At 34.9% G+C, this 16,182-nt stretch overlaps 2 protein-coding genes across 2 annotated transcripts; one reads left to right on the top strand and one right to left on the bottom strand.

The window, feature by feature from the left end:
* The first annotated feature begins 4,398 nt into the window (after window positions 1-4,398).
* On the top strand, window positions 4,399-6,628 carry LOC134274492 (protein CutA homolog). Its single transcript, XM_062756773.1, has 7 exons — window positions 4,399-4,523; window positions 4,788-4,921; window positions 5,062-5,121; window positions 5,286-5,331; window positions 5,455-5,504; window positions 5,902-5,944; window positions 6,253-6,628. The coding sequence occupies exons 2-7, from the start codon at window positions 4,806-4,808 to the stop codon at window positions 6,316-6,318; spliced, it is 381 nt and encodes a 126-aa protein (XP_062612757.1). The 5' UTR covers window positions 4,399-4,523; window positions 4,788-4,805; the 3' UTR covers window positions 6,319-6,628.
* An 897-nt stretch (window positions 6,629-7,525) lies between these two features.
* Window positions 7,526-10,383, bottom strand: LOC134274502 (tripartite motif-containing protein 2-like). The gene has a single exon (XM_062756785.1). The coding sequence runs from the start codon at window positions 10,002-10,004 to the stop codon at window positions 7,947-7,949; it is 2,058 nt and encodes a 685-aa protein (XP_062612769.1). The 5' UTR covers window positions 10,005-10,383; the 3' UTR covers window positions 7,526-7,946.
* Between the last annotated feature and the right edge of the window lie 5,799 nt (window positions 10,384-16,182).

Genomic DNA, 16,182 nt, shown 5'->3' with positions numbered 1-16,182 from the left:
ATTCTGAAGGCTGGGGGGGGGGGGGGAGATTTCTTAAATAAATACTAGTAATATGTCCTCGACCATGAAGAAAATCTGTCTTTGACTTGTGACCCAAATCAAAATACAGTTTTGGAGTTTTTATGGCGTTTTCCTTTTTTTTCCGTGGAGAAGAAAATGATAAAAATGCCCTTGATAATCCGATCAATGATTAAATTATCTATCTTTGACTGACATGATAATGAATAATTTGGCTCGAAAAATGCACCCTTCCCTTCAGAATCAATGACCGTCCCTTAACAAGGGTATGGACCTAAAATACTTATAGGTTGACTTCAGCATCGTTTAAGATAGATTTACAAAAACAACGGTTTGCTAGCAAATGTTCGTTATAATAGATTAAAAAGCTTGAAAAATACACTGAAAGTATGGATCAAATTAAAAGTTAAACAATAAAGATATAGCACTTAAATATTTGTATGCACATTTATAAATTTGATTCTTACCTTGACACCACCGTAACCCAAGGAAGGGGGGGGGGGGGTGAACAAACGTACGCACTGATTACACTTTGTCAGACACCTTAAATTTCAAGTTTATCTTTTTCGAGTCTACTGGGCCCCTAGAGGATTATCCATATTTTTCACTATTTCTGGTTTACCTTTTCTTAAAAGAAAGGGTGACCCTTTATTGCACGAAATTCCCTTCATTTAATTCTCTTATATCATGGTTGCTCGAAAGAACTACGCACGCTAACTCGAGATTCCCGCCTAAATTTTGCACCCATTTAATTCTATATTAAAAGCAATACAATGTATTGCCATAAAATGTTTGTTTTACAATGTATACAAAGAACAGTTTAATGGTAATTGATAAATCATTTTGATACCAGCACTAGATAGTAAATTATTCCTAATTCTAGCTCTTGAAAAAAGGGGAGTATATTTCCCTTTGAAATCGGACTTTCAAGCATCACCGTATTTTGAAAATAGTCTTGAATAGGATTAAATGTTCCTAAAACCTTTTCTTATGTGTATCGCAGATAAAATCAAATATATTATGTATATAAATGAAATGCAATGTTTTACTTGTAAACCGCCTTGAAATTGGTGAAAAAATAACTTTTTTGTAGTTTTTTGTCTATATAAACACATGCCCCCACCCCCACCCCGTGACACACAAAAAGCTTTGGTATGAATTTGTGAAATGACAGTCCATGTTACCTGTAAAAAGGAATTTTTGGGTCACGCGGGGGGATGGGGGGGGGGGGTGGGTGGGGGGTGTTAAAAGTACTTTTCTTTTTCCGTTGAAAAACACAAGTTTAACCAAAATTTTTAGAGTTATCTCTCTCTGTTTTCCCGAACAAGTAATGTTTTATGGAAATTCATATCTATATCTATAAAAATACTAAAAATCATTCAAATATGTTAACTTTTGAAAATTGACTTAGAGGTATAAGCGGGAGAACAATGCTATCGTTCGCACTTCTCTATTAAGTGGTTTCTTGACTGAGAATTTAATAGAATTTAAGTTCTACAAGTTGGCAAACTGTTATGAATCTGTAATATTGATTAAAAAATTCCATTTATAAAATATTTTAATTCGACTATTCAATCAATTACGTCAAAAACGCATGTAGACCGGTAACAGGAGCGTCGCACACACAATAACAAAATGTTGATAATTTCCATAAAACAAACAATACAACCATAAAATTTAGCAGCAAAGATCAAAATATGATGTAAATGATGTAAATTCTTACAATTGTAATTTTTTTCAATCCGAGTTCTGTAAACGCGTTGTCCATGATGCAAGACAGAGGTGTAGATAAGCGTTATCCGAGGAAATATTGAGGGGACATGAAATGTCATCGGTTAACTAGAAAAATAATTTCATGAGCTAAATCAATTTTTAAGTTGCATCTCAATGATCAATATTGTTTGCAAGGAACTATATTTTAAATTCTACTGATATTTTGTGTCGATATGTATGTTGGGTTTCTGATATTAAGCCGATTTTGAATGAGATGGTGTGTCACAAACTTCGCAGGTTCAACGTCACAAAGTTTTTAAGATTGGTAAAATGGCCAATTTTGTAATGCTGGTTGAAAAATTACTGTTGAAAATTATTTTAAATTATGCAAGATGTTGCCATGTTATTAAGGAAAAGACCTCTAGACAGAATTTTAACTTGCGATGTCTTAAATTTTAATAACAATTGCCGTGTCATATATATGTACTACACGTGGCTATATGTCACAATTGAATTTAACGGCAAAAACGTCATATTTAAATGCTACACTTCACCAGATACCTTCATTTTAAGAATTCATTTTTCTTATTCGGCACCAAACAACATTTAATACAAAATGTGCAAAATCAGAACTTTATTTAGAAATGAAAATGAATTGATTCTGTAAAGAAGTGTTTGTTTTAGAGGATTTTTACAATGTCACACATTGTCCAAAAGTAATAAATCTGACTATAGTTGTAATAAATGTGGTGATATAAAGCATATGTGTAGTCATTAAAAGTAGACATATTAAAAATTAGAGGATATTTATGAAATGTGAATCTTTTCAAAAAGTTATCGGTATGTTCAAAAATAATTTCAATAGAAAGGTGACAAAATCCTGACAAAAAATAAATGTCAACACAAATGTCACACACGTAAAAATATGGCGTTTTGACGTTATTACGTCTAATGCATCAAAATGTAATCTAAAGCGTCAACAGATTTTTTTCTTCAAAATACTTAGTAATACTCTTATTGCTAATGAGCTTGATGTGGACCTATTATGATTAATTTAAAGAATATTTTTTTTAAGTTTTGAAAGTCGTATTTATATATATAAAAGCAAAATATGTGCAGTGTATACTAGTACACTGTATCGGTATACCGGTATATCCTTGTCAGAATCTGTACAAAAGTATCATTCATAGTTCGAATTAAGACACGACTAAAAAAATTGCACAAACCAACATTTATGTAAGGATATGATTTCTAACTTGAATTACCTGATAGTGATGTGTGTCAACTCTATTTGATGCTGGTATAAACAGTTCTTCATGGCGAGATTACATTGAATAGTCCAAAGTGAATAAGGGTTAGGAATTGTCGGAGGTAAGTATCAGATTTTCACTACATAATTTGAAAATAAGTTGTGGGTTTTTTTTTCTGGTCATTAACCCCGTTACATTGTATGTTATAAAATAAAAGTTGTATTTATTATATTTAAACAATCGTACAATTTACTGAAAACAATTAAACTGGTATGATATGGAATTGTTTTGAATATATCTCAAGTAAATAAAAAGCATGTAAATTTAAAACGCGATGTCGAACAACTTTTGTTATCTTTACCAAGCTTTTTATTAAATGAGGAAACCATGCTTATATTTTCATCCGGCAATTGTATGCAAAAGGGCAGTGAATTTTATCACCTGTGTTTCAATGAACTTCATTATATTATTGGAGGCTTTACTGGGTTTTTATTTTTCCTTCAAAAGATGTCAAGAAAATGACAGTTTTTCAAAAGTAGTCAAACTCCATGATCAAGGGGAAAAGGTCAAACTGTTGGTACCCAATGGAAAGGTTTTATAACAAGGAATATCCGTTTGCATGGTCTAGAAAACAGGTATGGAGGGCCGTGCCCCCCCCCCCCCCCCGTAATTTTGCCGATACATAAGTAATTTTAGGTAAGTACGGATGGACAGAGCAAAAACGGTATGCCCTCGATTCCAAATAACTAGGGCATATATTTTATGCAGATTTGTTCTAAAATGGTAGAGAATTCAAGAATTATTTTGCTTCGGCCATGTTTCGGAGTGAACTTCTGGAACATTAAAATATTTTAAAAATAATGAATAATAAATATTAATAAATAATAAAATATTTCAAAAAATAGTTTAGACACTGGCTGAATAAGCCTCACTGCATAGGTTGCATCAATTGGTTCATCAACGTACGTAGCTTTGACTAGAATTAAAAAGGCTAAGAACATAAAGTGTAAAGGTGGGCGATGTACACTAATTAGGCCTTTATAGACCGCAACTTTTGTTAGGCGCGTGCACTTGAGTTGACTGCATTGATGAAATAATATACCGCTCAAACGTTAAACAAATGACTCGCGACTCGTTTTAAACAATATTCTCAAGAACTAACAAACGGGAATTGGGCACTCTTTGATTTATCGTGAGAACACTTCCTTTCGCTCACGTGAGATAAATATGGAAGTAGGTCGCTAATCGTTTACCAGGTGAGCTAAAAGTAAAACGATCTCGATTTTCAAGTGTTTTAGATTTTTAGTATTTTGAAATTTGTTTATACAATGCTATGTCCATGGACATATATGATACAGATAAATCTAAAATCTAGGAAAAATGACATGATAAACCGCTGCTTGATTTTTATCAAGAAAGATTTACCTGGACGAGTTCTGGGTCGATTAAACGCTTTCCGTGACGATGAAATCTGTCACAGCTGTAAGCAGATAAACGAAGCTGGAGATTACAAGGCGGTGTGCAGTTTTATCCATTTTTCTGGTAATATAAATTTGAAGCTGTTTCATTGAATAACGAGAAAGAAATCTAAAGAGTAATTATTAAAATTTGTATTTTACCCCTGTAAATATAAATCAAATTGATAGAACATGTAGAATGTTGAAAATCCACGTGAGGAAATTTGTACTTTCGGTTTCTACACAGCATTGTTTCAAGAGCTCTTAAAGTATTGAGTTAATAAAAATTACGACAGTTAACTTTTATATTTATTGTAGGTCCTATTTTATTTTTTTTTGACAATTATAGATTGTTCTTGGCGTGTGTATGCCTTCTTTCCTCGGATTATTGCGGCGAACTTTCACGACTATGAGTCAATCGGGGAGCTATTCCGTGGCTTTTGTTACAATTGACAAATTGGAAACAGCAAAGAAATTGGCAGCGTATGTCTGTATCCACTTTCTCTATACCCGATTTTGTTAACCAGAAATAAATACACTAAGCTGACTAAGCAAAGTACATAAATATAATGAATGAAAATATATAAATATTTGTTGAAACTGTATTATATTTTCATCAACAGTGGTTTGGTCAAGGAGAAGCATGCAGCATGTGTTAACATCATCCCCGGCTTGATATCTGTGTAAGCATTCTTTGGGAAAAAAAATCTATGAATTAATAGTTATATCATATGTTCTCTCTAATTCTAATTCAGATGAATAAGTAAGTAAGTAAGTAAATTTTATTTAAAGTGGGCACAACAAGAAATAAATAAATACAAATGAGTCTATTTGCATTTTGTTCCAGTTATGAATGGGAGGGCAAGATCAATGAAGACCCAGAGTTGTTGTTGGTATGTTCCTTTCTCTTGACAATGTTTATCTTGAAATGAATCAACTTTTTAAATCAAAACATATTGCTCATTTTCTTTTCCCCCCACTTATTTGTTTAATGACATTTTTTGGTTTTCATGCAGAAAATTAAAACAGCAACTAGTAAAGTGGATGATGTGATCAAATATGTTAGGTAAGCCTGAAATAGAAAGCTTTTGATGTCTATGTGCATGCTGTCAGTGCAGATCTTTTGAATATTTTCACATTTCCTGCATGGATATTAACCAATTATATGCCAATACAGCATCTTGAATACCTTTAACAGTTTCATGTATTTTATTGCCTTTGAATCAGATAATTGTCAAATATTTACACCACTAAGAATATTGTACCCTGTATCTTATCGTATAATTAATAATATTATGATTTTTTATGATTCTATATAAAAATGAATATAAACGATGAAATGTGTGATTTTATCTGCAACAGCTATAGATGTCAATACCCACACAAAAATAATCAAAGACAGCATTTCATCTCCAGTTTTCAAGAAACTAATGATCATATTTATTTTGTTTTTTTCTTTTCAGGGAGAATCATCCATATGATGTTGCTGAAGTAATTAGTTTTAAGGTAATGTACATTTCAGATGACAGTCAATACATGTACTGTAAATCACTTTTTATTCACGAGAATTTTATTTTCGCGTAATTAAGCTTTCATTCTCATGCATAATAGTATATCTTAAGATTTCATTGAGAAGTAACAACAATATTCATGAAAATTATGTCTCACTGATAAAGAGTAAATGACAATCTCGCAAAAATAATGTGTCGATCTACAGTAATTTATCTATAGGGTTAGATTCCTGAATTACAAGCAAGAAGCTTAAATGTAAATGAAATTTTCCGAACAGATTTATTTTTTGATATTATATTTAGATTGATAATGGAAATGAGCCATACTTGAAGTGGATTGATGAAGTTGTAGGAACTAAACCTAAATAGATCTTATGTAAAACATCAGCAGAAGACAACCCCTTTTTGTGCATGTTCATCATTGTAAAGGTGTATTAGCATTCTAGGGATTGAAAAAAACATGAATGTTAACATAAAATTTATTTTATTATAAACTTTAGATTGCACTATCTCTCTATTGCAAACCAAGGTTGCTGTATTTTATGTAAGATTTGAATTATTGTCTAAATAGATTATATTTTTTGTGCACGGCTTTTAAAGTTTGTGCAGTGTGCCATTATCTCTCTGTAACCCTTTCTAGGCTTCAAAAGTCAATAAATGTATGAAAAATTTCAACAAATCTGTTGAACTTGTTATTTTATAAAGTTTATTTCATGAACTAAAATTGAAGACAATACAAGTACTCTACAATGTTTGATGAAGCATTTGATTAGAAATCACTTATCCAGATTGAAATCAATATTACAGTTTATTCAATAGAGATGTTTACACAGTCAATCAACTTTAATATGCAAAATGTTTTTTTGGCACCTGGTTAAGTTCAGTACCTTAACTACCTTTATAAATTTGAAGTCTCTAAATCTTATCTTACGTATTGTGTTTACTAAATACCATACAAATTACAATGTACGTAAAATTCATATGTAAAATATTAAATGACACTCTGTAGCCAAGGTACAGTAATACACAAGGGCCAAGGTCATTCCATGTTTTTTCTGTGTTAAACATCTGCGGATGGATTGGTTTTGAGATATAAAATTCAAAACAAACAAGTTTAAATCAACAAAAACAAGTCTTTGAAACACAATTAGTTCTCGTGTGATCAGCATCTCTATTTTTTTAAAGTTGTGAACCAATTTCTTTTAGACCTGGTTTATACCAAGAAATCCTATAAAATTGTGCTTAAAATGCGTTTTTCCCTTTGTTTTTTTTTCTTATACAAAGATGGGCTTTTGAATTAAGTGAGGATGCTAAACTAAAAAAAATGGAATGGCCTAATTTACAAACCTACACAATTAAACCCTCTACATGTACTGCTAATGTATTAATACAGCTCATATATTTCCAAAGATGCTAGATTTTCAAGTTAAACAAATAAAGATGCATTCAATTTGATAATTTGCTTTTTTAGTTGAATACTTGTGTTTACTGTACAAGTATATCCATAAACGAAAAGAGGTCAAAGTTTAGAATGTTTGAAAGCATCGAACATTCACAAAAACAATAAAGTATTATATAAATATTGCATGTAGCTACGCCTCGGTTGACAATGGTTTTCTTGGGGTGAAAATTTTCAATGTTACACTCAACTACATGCAATATTTATTATATTATACTGAATGTTTTATACAAATACATATTGCAATGAACCGTGCGCGCATAAATTCCGCGCAGTCGCTATTTTTTGTAATACCACCCGTCGTCAAGCAATGTTGACTGTTGCTACGCAGGAGGGCGTGGCTTCATTATTCAGCGGGTAGTAGTGTTTTTTATCAAATGTTTCTCGACGAATCAGATTCAAGTAATTTACATGAAAGTATAATATAAGTAATTCAAACAGTAGTAAATTCAGATATCCGTAACGCTATACATTTTTCGGAAGTGATCAGTTATGTCATAACTTGATCATAAGGAGGTATATTTTACAGTTTAGCTGACTACTCAAATTGAAATATTTTCACAACGCTTTTGTCTCCCTGAGTGATAAGCAGACGGTCTTCTTTGTCATCATATGCTACCGCGCGTGGGTAGGACACTTCTTCACGTGATATAATGGTTCTCAATCGGTCTCCCTCTGGAGACACCACTTGCACACTTTTAGCATGGTTTCTACAAACGTAGAGATTGCCTTCACGGTCTAAAGTGATGCCTGCCACATGACTAAGATCGATTGTGGAGTAGGTGTAGCAATGTTCAGAGGTCTCCGTCAAACACGTAATACACCCTCGGCGCTCGTCCGACACGTAAATCACCGTACCAGCGTTATTTGACGTCACGTAGATTGGGCGCGAAAATAACGGACTTCCATCATCGTCCACGCCAATGGCGGCCAGCTCACGCCCGTCTGAAGAAATCACCTTTAATGCTGGAGGTTTTCCGTCATAGCAAAGTGCAAAGAACTTTCCACGAACATGCTTGATACCAAAACAAGCCTCTTCTGTTGTAAAGTAGTCGGACATCTTGATGGAGTCCCCGATTGACAGCAGCTGAATGCCATGCTCCTCCGGAAGTGTGACGGCAATCTCGTTTTCGCCGACAACAGTCACGTCCCAGGGTTTTGTTGTGAAGAATATGCTGTTCAAAAGCCGGTACGTCTTACTGAAGAGCTTCAGTTTCCGGTTGGAGCGATCTACAAGCGCAAACCTGCCATCGCTGAGAAAGGCTGCTCCTGTGTACCAACACTCTTTAATGTCGTCCTCCATTTTGGCGTCAAACGATTTAACGAGTTCGGCGTTTCGTCCCTTGAGTGATAGTGTGGACTTGAATTGCTTTCCTTGTTCTATAGACTTTTCAATGGTCACGGTATTTGGAAATGGCTGTAGTTTGGATGGCGAATGTCGTGCATTCAATTCTCCATACTTCTTAACTTTATTCAGCAGTGTTTCAATATGATCGTCAATTTCGAATACGTACTCACAATCTTGGATTTTTCCTCGCAGTCTCCCCATCTCCTCTTCATACCAGAGACACTCCCGTTTCACCTCTTCTATAGTTTTAATCAGTTTAGAATCTGAACCATGATTTTCGGTGACGTTCAACAAGTCATGTGCGTTTGTCACGGCTGTCTGGATCTTCTTGGACTTGTGAATCTCTTTCTCCATTGTCTTGGTCTCCACGGCATGCATATCACTCAGCTCTTTCTTTATGGCTTTCTCCAGTTTGTCCAAAATATTTATGACATTAATGCGAATTTGAGCAAACTCTTCTATCAGTTTCGATTTTTGCTCGTCAAGACTCAACAGTTTGTTAGTTCTGGCAGCAATGATTTTCTCTATATGATCGTTGTATTCGTCTAGATTCTTTTTGAGGAATTCTGGCGTTTTATCCAGACGACTCTGTTTTACCGCGTCCATGACGGATACCACTCGGTCACAGCGCCGGTGTTCCTCGGCCACACAGTTAGGACAGCACAGCTCTTTGTCCACCATGCAGTACATATCGAGGGTCTTACCAAGGTGTTTCTGACAAAATTCTTGCTGCTCTTGAAGTAAAGAAATGTGCTTCATAAACTCTTCCTTACTTAGGACAGTGTGCTCCATTGAGACACGCATTCCATGATGGACTTTTGCGCAGTTTTTGCAAAGCCCATCTCGACACTCCTTGCACCAAGAAACCACTTCGGACTTGTCTCCGTTGCGCGTGCAGGGACCGCAGGTTTTCTCGCCTCTCTTCAGAAGTTCGACGTCTAGGAGATCCAGGAGGAATGTGTTCAGCGGGAATTTTGTCGTCCAGTTTTTGGCGGGCTGTGACGAGAACTTGGACACGTCGATAGCTTTACTACACGTTGGACATATATATTCTGTTGGATTGGCTGTCTGTCCTCCTTTTTTGACACTGGCTTTGGCAATGTAGTCATTAATGTTTTTGTAAAGACAACTCTCGCAGTAGGAATGTAAGCATGGTAAGGTCCGGGGTTGGGTAAACCACTGATTACATAATCCACAAGTCAGAAACCTCTCATTGATCTTTATTTCCCCGCGTCCGGTCTTTGCCATCTTGAATTCTTGTCCTTAATTTCCGTCAGATCGATTCTGCAGTGCTAATCTATTGACAATTTCTTTCTTTATTTCTTTTGCTTGTATACAAATCTGTTTTGTGACATCGCTATAGGAAACGCTGTTTTATGTCTCTGATTGAATTATATACACGGCTTTAAATAAAATGACGTTTCCTTCAATAGCATCTCAATATGATTTCGCTTGAATGATCATTGAGCATAGAAATAGATTTCATTTCATTGTTGAATTTTAAATACATTTAAATATCTTTTACTTCACTCCGCAGAGTTAGGTACCAGCGTTTCCGATATTTATTATCAAACAAAGAGCTATCCCTATTTGATACATAATGCATTTTCAAAGAAAAGAAAAATAATTTTTATATTAAATATATTTCTCTTATTTTAGTTTTACAAATCGTTTGAATTATATATTTAAAAAATATATCACGACCTTTTTCGAAGCTATAACCATGAGGTTGTTTCAGAAGTTAAGTGATTGTTGAGTAAAAAGGAAAACGTAAACAAATAAAAGCACATACTTATGATAAATACAAATGAAACTTTTTCTTTTCCAACCATTCTACAGTTTGCTTTGAATACTGTGTCATTATAGAGTGATGCATGTAATTGTATAGCTATGAAATACAGTGGACAACTTGTAAGTACATGTACTTCACGCCACCTAAGGTATTTAAAAGCTTTAGTACAAGTACCATCTTCCCGATCAACCATACCTCGTTTCAGTATGAGTATGTATAAATGAATGTTTGGAAATGTGTAATTGTGAATTTATTTTAATATTATGAGGAAAGGGGGGCATAACTGTGAAAAGAAGTTTTTCTGCCCCTTTGGTCTAATTTCCATTGAAAATTGGTATGGAAGTGGACTTTATGATTTTTTTTTTCGATTTGTTAATTTTATTTTGATGAAATGTGAGATGGTAACTAAAAATTCCACACAACTAACATTACAACTAGAAAACTTAAAAATTATCCAAAATTCTTGAGTAGGTGGTACTATATGGCTTTCATATTTTACAGGTGTATTTCTTGTGACGAGACTTTTCTTGGGGTACCGCCCAGTTTGACCTTTTGACCTTGAAGTTTAACCTTATGACATATTTCTAGTTTCCCTGTACATGCATTTTGTATGATACTAGTGTATGATTTCAGCCAAACCCTTACCCAAGGGCATATATTCAAAAATTAGGGAACCATGGACCACATCATTCTCCTACCGATGTAGAACAGTTGGACTCGGGGAGAATGATATGGCCCATAAATCCCTAGTATTTAAATATTATAAGAACAGTTTTTTCAGGTATGTTTTGTACAAAAGGATTGATCAGTTCTTACTCTCCCTTTTTTACGAGGACGATGTCTCAAATATTATAAGAACCTCCTTTTCTACATAATCTTAGTTAATATTTCTTAGGCTCCCATTATCCCTATATACCTCATTATAGTTATGATGAATCCAAAATTTGGACCTTTTTCTGAAAAAAATATAGCACATCCTCACACAGATTTTTTGCAAAAGAAAGCTCATCTTTAAATGTATATTTTTGTGTTTATTTCGTTGTCATATATAATGTACCTATTTTCATTTCAATTTAAACATCAATAATCTTTATAGCTTATAATATTGTTTTAACCTATTTTTACTAAATGTTTAAACTAAAGGAGGGACTCATTTCCATTTCTTTCTCTTTCATGAATAAAAGTTCAAATTTCTTTTTTTCTTAAAATGAAATATGTGGAGATAACAAACAGTACTCGAGCTCGAAAGTCCATAAAACAATACAAAATAGGAGCAGAGCAAACATGGACCTCCAAAACATCAGAGGTGGGCTCAGGTATCATGGGGGAAGTGAACATCCCCTGCCTACCGGTCACACCCACCGTGTGCTTCATGTCACAATATTCAGTCTGTAAATAATGGGCATAACAATTATGAAAAACGTCAGTCAGCTTTTGACTGAATGATAGATTGTACTTGCTGACAAGGTCATCGTATCGACAGTAGAACTACTAGTACTTTAAACTAGACAGCTGATATTCTTGTTTCATAAACTCGTTTTTCATAATTTACCTCGTTTTAGAAATTGATCATATACGTAGAACATGCAGGTGACAAAGTTATATTGCGTATGTAAGGAAAGTTGATAATTGAAAAGTTAGTCATCACGTTTATCATAGAGCTTGGTTGTTAGATTACCATTAACAGTGATTGCAATGAACTTACTTACTTATCCTCTTCGTCCCCGATGGGACATAACTAAGGCTTCAACAACCTGCCTCCATCTTCCTCTATTCTTTGCCACATACCGTGCCTGCCCCCAAGAGTAGCCCATTTCCTCTAACTCTGATGTTATGGTTCTTCTACATGTTGTTCGTGGTCTACCTTGCTTCCTCTTTCCAGATGGTGTCCAGTGTAAGGCTGTTTTGGGTATCCTGCTCTGATGCATTCTCATCACGTGTCCCAGCCATCTCATTCTTCTTTGCTTGATTTCTGTTGTTATACTCCTGCGTTTGCTTTCCTTATGCAGGTATCTGTTTGAGATCTTGTTTGGCCAGAAGATACGGTGGATTTTTCGAAGACAGTTGTTTTGGAATGCCTCTACTTTTCTCATGTCGCTGTCAACAACATGCCAGCATTCAGACCCATACAGGAGAACTGATTTGACATTGCTGTTGTAAAGTTGGAGTTTGGTTCTCAGACTGTAGTTGTTGGACTTCCTCAGACTGTAGTTGTTTGACTTCCAGATGGGCTGAAGTTGGGCAAATGCTGTCCGTGATTTACTGAGACGTGATTTTATGTATTCACCAGTGCCGTTGTCCTTACTTAGGACACTGCCAAGGTAAGTGAAGTCCTCAACTTCCTCAAGTGCCTCTCCATTTAATGTGACAGATTCTACTGGTGCATTGATTGTCATGACCTTGGTCTTTTTAGCATTGATGTTAAGCCCAGTTTGTTTGGCAAAGGAGTCTAAATAATCAGTTTTTTCTTGTAGGGGGATGATGTTTCCTGATACTTCTGCCAGATCGTCTGCAAAGTCCAGGTCTTCTAGGTGACTGAACATTGTCCATTGGATTCCCCTCTTTTGTCTTGTGTGGTGTTGTCAATGACAATAAGGAAGAGAATTGGTGATAGTATGCATCCTTGCCGTACTCCAGATTTTACACTGAAGGAGTCTGATATTCCATTTTCCAGGATGACACTACACTCGAAGTTTGAGTAGAATGTTTTCATGATGTTGCAGATCTTTGCTGGTATTCCATATGATCTTACTATTTTCCAAAGCGTTTCCCTGTGCACACTGTCAAAAGCTTTCTTAAAATCAATGAAATTGATATACAGTGGCATTTGCCATTCTATACACTATTCTGTATTGTTACAAATGGCAAAAATTTGGTCTATACACCCTCTTCCTCTTCTAAATCCAGCTTGTTCCTCTTGCAGTTTCTTTTCAATCACTTTGTCTATTCTGTATAGCAGCATTTTACAAAACACCTTGCTGGGGACTGAGAGCAGTGTTATGCCTTTCCAGTTGTCACAAATTTGGAGATCTCCCTTTTTTGGCAGCTTTACAATGAGTCCTTTACTCCAGTCATGTGATATTGTATCATTTTCCCAGATATGAACGAATAGATCTAATATCTTTTTTTATGATGTTGCAATATCTGATTTCAACATGTATGCAGTCATTGTCTGGGGATTTACCATTCTTTAATGCTTTAATACAGTTTTGGACTTCTTCGAGGGTTTGTGGTTCTAAGTTTATTTCTTAGTTAAGTCTTCAACTGCAGGGTAAGGACTTGCTGGTTCATCAGGTTCTGGGCAATTCAGTACTTCCTGGAAATATTGTACCCAGCGGTTGGCTTGTTCATGTTCTGTTGCCAGTGGGTGACCATCTTTATCTTTCACAAGAGCAGGTTGGGTTGTGGTGCGACCACATAGCTTTTGTTATTTTGTAAACAGTGCTCATTTCTACATGTGAAGCAGCTCGTTCTGCTTCTTGTGTCAGACTGTCAACATACATTTGTCTATCTCTCCTGGCACTTCGTTTGACATCTCTATCCTTTTCTTTATAGGAAGCTTATACTAGTAGTTGTTCTTGTAATCTTGCAGACTTGGTACTGATAATTTTCTGCTTTATGTTCTTTCTTTCACATATTTTTTCCCATGTACCAGGTGTTAGCCATTCTTTATTCTTTTTGGTTCGGTAGGAGTTTTTTCGGCGGCTTCAATATACACTTTCTTGATCGTGTCCCACCTTTCTTGAATATCTTCAACAACATCAAGACTTTCTTCCAGAACCTTGAATCTGTTGTTCAATTCCAGATTGAAAGATTTTCGTGTGTCTGGTATTTTTAACTTTCCCACATCGATCCTCCTTTTTGTCTCCTGCTTTTTGGGATTTCTTCGAAGTTTTAGTTTTATAAAACGCTGCTTTCAACAGATAGTGGTCACTGTTGACATCTGCTCCACGGCATACTTCTATAATAACATCTTGAAGGGATTTGCGCCATTTGCTGTTTACAGTTATGTGATCATGTATTTATGAGGAATAAGCGATTGCGATGAAATTAATCCTAAATTCACTTACGACGGAACACAATGATATATTAGCTTACTTCTACTCGTTTCCCAGCTCGGGATTATTCGTCCTAGAAATACATGAGCACCTCTGCAATATCTGGCAAGAGCATTCGGGAACGCAAATTTGACCGGTTCTTTGTGAAAATTGGTGCCGTATTTATCACTCAGCTTCATTTGACTTATGTGTGGGACTCTAATGTTTCAGAGAATTCCATCTCAAATAAAGGGGACTGACTTCATTTTAAGTGTGTGGAACTCGGGGGTAGAGATTTTAGTGGAGGCTGGGGGAAGGAATAATTTTTAGTCATTGTATATCAATCTTAATTCTTAAAATCTGCTCTGTTTTAATTGTTTAAATGAGATTTTACCACAATGATCAATATAAAAGATTCTGATTAATGACACATTTTATGTTTGTTTAAATTTTATTTTGTTGAGTAAGTCTTTGACAGATTTCACAGGGAAACCGCGTGTACTTTCAACTTCTACAAGGAAAATACATTTGAAAAAATTGAGAAACTTAATTCAAATTAGTTATTTATCCAATTTCTTACACAGCAGATCTATGATAATCTGAACTTTGCCATTTATACTACTACAGAAAATAGTCGATAATTGCAAGCTAATCCTATGGTGCGACAAATGAAGGTGAAATATTAAAACTCAATTATAACACTATTTCCTTTCATCTTTCATTTAACATTAATCTCTTTTGAAGAATCTCCACAATTTGCAAAAATCTTACTAAGATTGAAATTATTTGCCAATAAAATAGCATACATACTAGTACACTTAAGAGGCCAAAAGGGATCATTTTCTCATACTTTAAAACAATTTTTCGATTGCAGTCGGCCTTTTTTCCGTTTTTAGCTCTACTGGTCAGAGACCAGAAGAGCTTATGCGATAGTAATGCGTCCGGCGTCCGTCCCTCTGTCCGTCTGTCTGTAAACAATTTTTCAAAATGCTACTCCTCCTACAGTTTTGGTCTGATTTCAGTATAACTTGGCACACAAGTAGATTACACTAAGATACATAATTCTGTGTATCGATTTTTGATTTTGATGAATTGAGTTGCCATGGTTACTAAAAATAGAAATTTCTGTGAAATACTTTCAAAATGCTACTCCTCCTACAGTTTTGGTCTGATTTTAATATAACTTAGCACACAAGTAGACTACACTAAGATACATAATTCTGTATATCGATTTTTGATTTCGATGAATGGTGTTGCCTTTGTTACTAAACATAGAAATTTCTGTGAAATACTTTCAAAATGCTGCTCCTCCTACAGTTTTGGTCTGATTTCATTATAACTTGGCACATAAGTAGACTACACTAAGATACATAATTCTATTTATCGATTTTAGATTTCGATGAACGGTGTTGCCTTTGTTACTAAAAATAGAAATTTCTGTGAAATACTTTCAAAATGCTACACCTCCTACAGTTTTGGTCTGATTTCAATATATAAATGGTGCCTGTTTTGGAGGGTAACATTTGAAATTGACACCCCAAGGAAAACCATTGTCAACCGACGCGTCAGCGGAGGTTGACAATGGTTTTCCGAGGGG

The sequence above is a fragment of the Saccostrea cucullata genome, unplaced genomic scaffold, assembly GCF_032062105.1.
Source record: "Saccostrea cucullata isolate Sc308-1 unplaced genomic scaffold, CSIRO_AGI_Scuc_v1 ctg265, whole genome shotgun sequence".
NCBI classification, from domain to species: domain Eukaryota; kingdom Metazoa; phylum Mollusca; class Bivalvia; order Ostreida; family Ostreidae; genus Saccostrea; species Saccostrea cuccullata.
Note: the sequence above shows the minus strand (reverse complement) of the source record. Positions and strands in the feature narration are given on the sequence as shown.